The following is a 9,496-nucleotide window of genomic DNA, read 5'->3' as shown; positions in this document are numbered from 1 at the left end:
CTGTTTCAACTACTTTTAGGTCACTCTACATTTCTCAGTATCTGTTTTCAATTGCGTAGAAGACCCATCAACTCCAGATGGGCAGTTCATTTACATCAGAAACCTTTGTGTGAAAGCACCAGTAGGTGGTATGATTAGAGCACATTTAGGAGTGTTTCTATACCATCTTGTCTCGTCTCCTCTATTTCCACCACACCCATGCGATAAGCATCAGATGTTTATCTATTTCAAATGCAAAATGATCGCACCGACACCTGATGGAAGGGTCTACCTATACCTGTGTGAACGTAAGAGGCAGCAGTAGTAGGCAAGGTAGCTTTATTACTTATTAACTGAGCCAGAGACATAATCAGGAATACATTATGTCCTATGGTGTAGAAGCACGTAAACCCACTTGTACTCAAGGGTGGAAATAACTTTATACTGACATATGTTGTTTCTATTAGGCAAATGAGTGAACTTTGAACTTTTACTGAAATAATGTGTACCACAACAGCTGCAATCACAGCAATTACAGCTATTGCCTGCTCTGCAGAGGCACCAGAAATTAAACAACTGCACAGCCATTTGAAGTGAACAATTAGCAAAGAACAGAAGAATAATTTGGGTTTGATTTTGTCCACTTAATGTTGTGTAATTTTTTTTTTTTTCCCTCCAAAACTAAAACTATGTGAACTCTGTCCTGTCCTCTCAGCCTTCAAGAATCCTCAAAATTACATCCAAAATGTTCTGTCTTAAGTTGAGGAGGGTTGTTTTTTTTCTTTTTAAATTTAATCTTTTCTTAACTAAAAAAAGCCTCAAAATTGAAAATCCTTTTTGTCAATATTGTCCTGGCAAAGATAGGCAGCATCAAGAGTGAAATAACATCATCATAGTCAGATGAAAGCTTTCATACTAAATACAATCAACATAGCAGCTTAAAACAACACAATATGTGTCTTAAATCATAAAAATAAAGAACCAATCTAAAGAAAATGAGACTAACACATCGAGATTCTACAAAACCGTAAACTATCAGCGTTCAGAAGAGAAGAGCACACAGTTTTGGCGGTAATGATTTGACTTCACAGAGAGATTATCTGCAGAAAGTTGCAACAGCAGGTATTCTGTAAAATATGTTTTACCTGGTTCAGACTTTGGGAACACTTAATAAAATTAGTCCTGAGAGGAAACACATTCACACATTTTTGTTGAATCAGTTTACCAAGATAAGATGCCAGTAACCCAAAAATGGCTGATACTTCAAATATTTACTAAGTATAATTAAGTATATTTTAAAATAGTCTAAGTAAAATACCAGTGCAGCACCTCTATTTCAGTGAGACTTTGTAGCAGTCTTTCCAACACCCCCACAGTTTTATTTACAGACCGGTGTTTACCTTCCCTTCTAGCTTGGCATGGATTTAAATAAATTCACCACATACTTAAAAATCGCACTAAACACTGTGAAACAATTGCAAATGTTCATAGAAAAGATCAGTGGAGGAATGTAACTCAGTACATTTACTAGTGCTGTACCCAAGTACAGTTTTGAGATATTTATACTTTACTTAGTAGTATTTTCATTTCACGCTACTTTATACTTTGTAATTTACTACGTTTCAGTAAATTACAAAGAAATATCGCGCTTTTTACACCGCTACATTTATCTTACAGCTAGTTACTATTAAGATGTTTCATACAACACAAATGATCAGTTTATCATTGTTATAGATTAAACTACACAACAATACATGAAGGAGATTAAAATCTCAGCCAATAACAACAGTAAAATCCACTGGCGCAGGAAGTAGCAGCACTACTGCGGTAAAAATATACTCAGTTACAAGTAAAACTGAGTTCATATGAGGAAAGGTAGAGAAGTCTGGGCAGCAAAATGTACTTAAAGTTTCTAAAAGTATTCTCTAAGCTGGCCCCTTCCAGAGCGTAGTGTGTATATTATTACTAATGTAAACAGTATTTTGTGGTAGCTGGTCGAGATGGAGGCAATTCGAACTATTTCATAAACTATTGGGATGTTTAAGAATACATTTATAACAGTCATCATATTTAGCATGCTAATTATACAAGCTAATTGTATTTTTGAATGTACAACTTTTTATTGTTTTTTAAAGTGACTGCTAACCATCAAATAAATGTAAAAAGCAAAATATTTCAATCTGAAATGTAGTAGAGTAGAACTATAAAGTAGCATCGAATTAAACAATTCAAATACCTAATTCAAAACTGTGCACAACTGTGTACAATACTAAGTTACTTACTCCACTGGTAAAATCCTGCCTATACATCCTACTTACACAGTGATAATAATCCTAAAATGTAATATACAATAGTTTAACACATTACAGGAGCATTTTCAGCTGATTTTGTCACATACTTTTATGTATGCGGGGCTTGTAATACTTTACTTTTACAGTGCAGTATTACTACTCTTGCTTCAGTAAAGATTCAGAATACTTCCCTTTCACCACTGTAGTATAAAATACCTTAGAGGAGGACAAACAGAACCAGAAATACCTTTTGTGAGCTGAAACCTGGCTTGTGTTTATATTGGGGGAGGTCATAGTTCACCCACCATCACTGTGGAGACTGTGGTATGTGCTGGGGGGCAAATGTATAGAAACTCAGTTACAATACTGTTTTTTTTTCCTATTGGTGAAAGTGTATTTGTAACTTTTACACATTGCATTTTCAGTGTTTTGATTTGTGATCAAACCTGGTGGGGGTGGTGGGGGCGGTAGATGGTGGGGCGGGTGGGGGGGGGATCCAGGATGGTGGTGGTGGTGGTGGTGGTGGTGTGGGGGGGGAGGTTGGGCTCTCTGGTACTGTTGGTGGCCCATTTATCATATCTCCGCCCTCCAGTGTTTCAGCTCCCATGAGGGCGGCTCTTTAAATTGCCCCAAAACTCCTCCTGGCTGGCGCCTTTTTTCCTTTATCTGCAGGAGACGCACATGCTATTTATAGGACGCCGTTGGAATAAACCTCTCAACCTGCTGGTAAGAAATTTTAAGTATATATCTGCTTTTTAAAAATCGGTCCTCTTCCTTTCTAATTCATAACTGTTTTTTTAACGGTGCATGAGCTGGGATTTTAAAGGGGCGGGCTGTGTGTTGTCTGACGAATAAAAGCTGTAGCCTATAGATCGGTGCAAGGCTTTTTAACCGGGTACAACCAGCCAGGCTTAAAGGAAACATTTCGTCTTAAATTTAGAGTAGAGGTTATAACCGAGTGATAAAGGTGAGTGCAAGCAAAGCGACGGCGGGCGAGTGAAACTTTGCATGCTCGACGAGCCAGAAGCATTTTGTTTCAATGTATTTTTTTTTTAAACAGAGCCGGAGCTCCGGCGAGAGGAGGCTGCATGCTTTAAAATGTGAAGCCGTCTTTTGTTGGCCGGGCTTTAGCCGCCGCAGAAAATGAAGCTTGCATTTTCTGTGCTTTTTTTTCTCTTTTCTTCTTTTTTTTTTTTTTTTTTAAACCGTGCCTGCGTCCATGCAGGCAAGGTTTTAGCCTGCAACTCCCACCGAGCACACACCAGCCATTGTGTGTGTCGGTGGATATCTCTCCACGACCCCGGTGTGTGTGCAGACATGCTGAGATAGTTTCATGCGCAGGCCCGACCACTGGCCACAACAACTAACAAGCAAAACGGGCCTCTAAACATGGTCGGTACGTGAAGGGAGCGTCGGGTTTAGTAGTCTTTTGCAGATTTGTGCGGCCTCTCACCGCCTGCTGAGTCTCGGCAATATCATGCAAGCCGGTTTGATGTCAATCCCTTGTTTGTGTGGCGCCGTCGGCTGTGTAATGGAGCGCAGATGAGACAGAAATAGACCTGGAAATAAGCGCGGATTAATTGAGTTATTAGACGCGTTACCGGTGTGCGGTTATCCCGGTCATTTTTGCTCTGTTGTTGCGGTCAGTGAGTTTAATGGCGCGAGCGTTTTACTGTGCTGCGTGCGCGTGAACTCGACGCCTCGTCTTGCAGCCAGTCTGACCGGTGTGATTTATTTCCCAGGTCTGAAAAGCTAAGCAAACATGAGCGACAAGGGGACAGTCTCGCCGAAAGAGAAGGAGGCTACAGAGAAGAGGGGGCGTGGAAGACCCCGCAAGCAGCCCCAAGTAAAAACCTCTGACGTAAGTAGTACCACTATATAGAGTTTGCCATTATATCAGGTTTGCATGCATGAGGACACAATAGGCCCATGTGTGTAGGGAGGACTTTGAAGTGTAAAACAAGATTAACAAGCCCTAAGCTCACATCTGTTCCAGTTGAGTCTGAGGTGGCTCAGGTAGATATGCTTGCAGGTAACATGCATATCCATGTCATAAGCTCCTGTTATCCCACTGAGCCCTCAGTGAAATTAAGAATCAAGATATGGCTGCAACGAGCCCTTGTGACCATTCGCTCACCCCTGCTCAGTGTAAGCGTAGACATCCACAACAAACTTCCTGTGTGTCTCACCGGTTTGTAAGCAACCTGTAATCCAACACCCCTAAACCGGTTTTAACCCCCCACCACCCACCCACCCTCTACCCCCCTCAAGACCCACCTCTGCTGGTCGTGTAATGGATGACACAGCAGAGTGGCAGCACAGAATGGCTCATATAGCTGTCACTCAGCGTGGTGTGTTTCAGTATTGAATTGCTCGGTTGCTATGAGCTGCGGTTGTAAACAAGCTAGAAGTGCAACGGGAGATGCGTCAGCCATGACATAGCTTACAACCACAAATTATCACATGAATAAGATACCTTATCTTGCACTGCCTCTGCACTGTGGAGGTGATGGTAATCCCCTATAGGGTAACCCCTACTGCTCTAATTTTTCATATGTGCTGATAAATTACATGTTTTAGTCTCAGTGTTGTGTGTGTGTTTGTGTGTGTGTGTGTGTGGCTGTGAACTAATGTTTGGGTTTGTCTTATTGACATTTCTGTTGTTAGACAATAGTTTTCCATGTCAGATCATGACAACCTGCAGCTCTGACCAACTGTCAGCCTTTAAGTACGTGTCACTTGCACTGACCTTGAAAAGTGAACTTTGTGTCATAGACAAGTGTATTCATACCCATCCTTCAACATAAAATATTGTGACTTGAATAGATTCAAGTGTTGGGTTTATAAAAACTAAAAAATGCTTTTACATGTCTGTGCTATGCTAACTTTACCATGACTGTCTTGTCAGGAACCCAGTGGGTCCCCTACTCCAAAGAGGCCCAGAGGACGACCGAAGGGCAGCAAAAACAAGACAGCCGGCAAGGGCAAAGTAAGTCAATGCTGTCTGCAGGCATGTTTTCACACGGCGACAAATCATGATTTCAGCGACGGTTCACACATACTCTGAGTCGGAATGACGCCCATGCCAAAGACGGGCACATCCTCACGATGGCGCTGTAAATGACACTCGCTGTCCCGTCTTCCTTGCGAGCGCTTCCGTTTTCTAACCCCTGATTTTCTTCTGGTTAATGAACATTTTAACGGTAGCTAACCTCATTCTCTTAAAAGGATGTCCTGCTGTTACTTGTGATATATTGGTTGGCTGCAGTTTAGCTGCTTCCCCTCTTGGTGTCAAAAATAGCCGGGCTAGGGTTTCCCATTGTAAAGACCTTGGTTTACTGCCTTTTTTTTTTTTTTTTTTTTTTTTGAGTGATGCTCACTCTGTACTTCCTGTCCTCCAGCTTCCTGCAGCTTGTCATGCACAGTGCAGTGCAGGTGCAGAGGCCGCAAGACTGTTTCCAAGCTGACACTAAGCACCCCTCCGCCCCCACTCGGCACACAGTCCTAGTTCTTCTCTGCCTGTCGTCTCCATAGCAACAACTGATTTTCTCCCTCGCCCTGAACCCTCCAGCTCCCCTGTGCGCTCTGTCTTCACTGCTATGTATGGGAAAAAGAGAGGGAGGGGGAGAGAGTGAAACGCACATGCATGTATGATATAGGTTTAGCAGCGAGAGCTGCAGAGGGTTTGTGTCTCCGCTCAGTTCCACCAGCTGTCTCTGAGCCTCAGACCAGGTGGCCAGCGAACTGGAGTGCCCTGTGTGCAGTTCCTGTCGGCCTTCCAGATAATAGCCAATGAACCCAATGCCCCCTTTCCATGTCTCTCATTGCAGAGGTGCTACTGCCATCTGCAGGCAGCTAGAGGCAGAGCTCTGTGGATATATGGATTGTTTATACCACAGGTTTATGTCCTGATCCCCTTAGAAAGTCTTGGCTTAAACTGAGCAGATCGGCACGTTGCTGAGCGTGAAGATCACAACAAAATGCATTGTGGCGCCACACCTCTAACTCTAACCTTGTACTGTTTTTCCTTTCACAGGCAAAAGCAGCCCCATCTGCAGGAGGAAAACGCAGGGGAAGACCTAAGAAGGAGGTAAGAGTCCTTGGATGAACAGTGTATCATCAGTGCTCACATTTGTTAAGCCATTCCTCTCCCAATTGAATTATGATTGGTATGTCTGCAGGGCGAAATTGCATTTTCCTAATTCCCTTGCTTGCCTCCTTCCTCTCAGATGGGTCATTTTTACTCATCACAGCTATTTTGGTATCTCATATGTTCATTTAGAGCAGTTGTTTGGTCGCACACCTGATCATGTTGAAAGGCAAATCTGAACCCGCACACCAAATTTTCTCCTTGAAATTTAAATGCTAATGTCAATTCAAATGTTCAACTGACAGCATGTTTTTTTTTTTTTTCTTTCTTTCTTTTTTGTAACTGTGCAAAATGAGTTGCCAGACCATGTACAGCCGGTCAAAAAAGCATGTTTAATCTAGGAAGAAATTGCGGTCTTGTAGTAACATTCAGTCATGTGCATGAGTGGTTTGGGCGTACTCTGAAAGAAGTCTGGATTGCATTAGTCACAGAAAGGAATGACCCAAAGTTACCCTCCTAACTAGTCCTCTCATTTTTATGAATGAACATCTTGGGCAGTAGTGAGTGTGAGGAGGAAAAAGCAATAGCATAAGCAGGATGCCTCATTGTGACTCACCGCTCCTTTATGAATCACCTCTCACTACAGATGGCTCACCCTTCCCCTGGGTGTTCTTCATGCCACAGTGGTTTATCAAAGAGGTTTATAATATTGATTTTTTTTTTTTTTTTCCTTTTTCCTTTTTTTTTTTTCATGTTGGTACTTGGTGTTATTAAAAGTAAAACAGTCACGTTGAGACATGAATCACAGGCCGCGCTATTGTTACTGAATGTTGATGGCACTTGTGAGGCATTTTCCTTTTTGGGTGTAGTTGAGCCCTGACAGGATCTTTTTTTTTTTTTAATCTTCTCTCCATCTCCTCCTGTCGCAGGAGAAGGAAGAAAAGGCATCGCAGGAATCATCTGAGGAGGAGGAAGAGGAAGAAGAAGAGGACCAGTAATCCATAACGCATGCTACCTCACTCAACATACTGACTTACTGTTAACCAGAACTGGGCTGTAACTCCAACACCAGTGCCACCACATGACCACTGTTCACGACAAAGCCCTCTTGCCAAAGGAGGGTCAACACAGTACATATATCATGCAACAGCACTGGATAGAACGATGGACCTTGCTCAAGCATAGATCTAAGAATTACATGAAAGGTAACAGCCCTTTTCTCTACAGGTCATGTTATCACAAGTCTTTTATACTGGACAAAAGTGCGCTCTTAGGAGCCCGGATGTTTCTGTTTTTCCCCTAAAGATGGTTTGTAGGACATTTCCTCTGCTTAATGTTACTTATTTGTTGTACCCGCATCTGAGATGGTAGGGCATATAGATTTTTCTCCATGTTTTGTACTGGACAAAGGTGAATTTTACCTATACTTGCTGTTTTTTTTGTTTTTGTGTGTTCGTGTGAAGTGGTTAACCTATCCTTTGCATCGTATTATAGATGGAGTTGAGCTTCAAAGCGTTTAGGATGAGAATAGGTAACTGATGGTAGATGTGTTCTTTTCATGTCCAATCTGCGCAACTGATCCCCCCCCCCTCCCTCCAACCCTCTCTCTCTCTCTCTTCTCACCAGTAGAGCAGAATCACCTTTACCACCTTCACCCTCTCCTGTAGGACGTCTAGATTTAGTTATGCCTCTCAAAACTTCCTTCTCAGTCCTTGGCGTGTAGTGGGGAGATGTAAAGTATATCGTTAGTAATCAGACTTACTGTTTTAGTTCCTTTTTTTTTTTTTTTTTTTTTTTTTTTTGGGTTACATACCATTTAAGAAAACATGAGTGTGCTGCTTTTCATTTTATAATAAAACTCAAATCTTATGGTAATGTGTGTTTTTAAGGATAGGGTCGGCAGACTTCTAGGCGGAGAGCATCAGTGTCGTTTCTTCAGGGAGCTTTTACAAATGCTGTTACATTTGGCGTCTTTGTCTTCACATGGTCCTCAGTTTCCAAGCGCTCACTCAATCACTCATAAGGCAAACTGCAATTGGTCAAACAAGGAGTTTGATTGTAAAATGAGGATAGTCGGTGGCACTACTATCCAACAGGTCTGTACTTTTTTTTTTTTTTTTTTTTTTTTTCTCATTCCATCTAGCGCTCTCTGCTTCACCTAGCTTGGTCCTCCTGTCATCACTTGGTACAGTAATATACTTTCTTGGTCTTTTTTGACGATGTGTTGTATGCTGTCTGATACAGGAAAAAAAAGATGTTTGTTTGTGTATTTCTAAGTGTCAGGGAACCCTCGGTCACAGTCCACTTAACTGGGTTTTTCCACACACCTAAGCTGCTACAACCTCAGTTACGAAACCCGGAAAACTGCAAACAGGCAATACAAGGCCTGGAATTTCATACCTCACTCAACAGCTTACTTTACCATATAATTGCATTTTAACTGGTTTTCTGTTGTTTGTAAATGTAACCTCTGGCATGAGTTGGAAAGATGTCATTATTACAAAGTTTTTTTTGTTTTTTTTGTTTTTTTTTTAAACCTGACTGTAATGAGGTATCTAAGATGTCAAGTTTGTGATTGTGTGCATACGCAACACAGCTCGGCTCGTTCATAACCAGAGCTTGCAGACAGGTTGTGTTAAATGTGTGAAGCAAGTCAGGGAGACCTGTCAGCTTGACGACTGTGTTCGCTGACTGTGGTAGATTAGCAGGTGTGTTCCTTTTTAAAAAGAATTCTTCTGGTGCACTGAAATGTTGGTTCAGATTTTCATGGACAAATGTTTGTGTGTTTGTGACAGACTGGGCGCTCTTTCCACTTAACTGTTCTGTTGGCCGCCATGTGTTCGGCACTACTGCACACGGCCACCCTCGCCATAACTCATACAACGGTCATTTCATGTCTATTTTCAAAATCCTCGGACTACTCTTGACAATATCACTTTCATTTTACATACCAACATCTGCATCCGTTCATTTATATACTGTAAACTCATTAGGATGGGATCATTCTTTTTAATGTACACCGTATATAAATGTACAATGTCTATATTTCTATGGTGCCCTACAACAATTTGTATCAGAAATGGTCAATAAAGAGAATTTTCTTTGTCATTTTTCTGTCACTTTTTCTAAGGAATGT

General features: G+C 41.6%; 1 protein-coding gene across 4 annotated transcripts; it reads left to right on the top strand.

Moving 5' to 3' along the window:
- Positions 1-2,849: 2,849 nt before the first annotated feature.
- On the top strand, positions 2,850-9,468 carry hmga1a (high mobility group AT-hook 1a). Of its 4 annotated transcripts, none has more exons than XM_067592823.1 (5): positions 2,850-2,996; positions 4,013-4,131; positions 5,179-5,259; positions 6,307-6,360; positions 7,290-9,468. In XM_067592823.1, exons 2-5 carry the CDS (start codon positions 4,033-4,035, stop codon positions 7,356-7,358), a joined length of 303 nt encoding a protein of 100 aa, XP_067448924.1. In that variant the 5' UTR covers positions 2,850-2,996; positions 4,013-4,032; the 3' UTR covers positions 7,359-9,468. The 4 variants fall into 4 exon arrangements, with proteins under 4 accessions (XP_067448924.1, XP_067448923.1, XP_067448926.1 ...); XM_067592822.1 differs by lacking the exon at positions 2,850-2,996 and adding an exon at positions 3,123-3,237; XM_067592825.1 differs by lacking the exon at positions 2,850-2,996 and adding an exon at positions 3,272-3,573.
- Positions 9,469-9,496: the final 28 nt, after the last annotated feature.

The sequence above is a fragment of the Thunnus thynnus genome, chromosome 6, assembly GCF_963924715.1.
Source record: "Thunnus thynnus chromosome 6, fThuThy2.1, whole genome shotgun sequence".
NCBI classification, from domain to species: Eukaryota; Metazoa; Chordata; class Actinopteri; order Scombriformes; family Scombridae; genus Thunnus; species Thunnus thynnus.
Note: the sequence above shows the minus strand (reverse complement) of the source record. Positions and strands in the feature narration are given on the sequence as shown.

What these genes read in the sequence shown, in the direction of transcription:
- hmga1a (XM_067592823.1), top strand. Translation starts at nt 4,033, where the DNA reads ATGAGCGACAAGGGGACAGTCTCGCCGAAAGAGAAGGAGGCTACAGAG. An exon ending in AGACAGCCGGCAAGGGCAAA is followed by an intron (nt 5,260 to 6,306) that starts GTAAGTCAATGC and finishes TTCCTTTCACAG; the next exon opens with GCAAAAGCAGCCCCATCTGC. An exon ending in GGGGAAGACCTAAGAAGGAG is followed by an intron (nt 6,361 to 7,289) that starts GTAAGAGTCCTT and finishes CTCCTGTCGCAG; the next exon opens with GAGAAGGAAGAAAAGGCATC.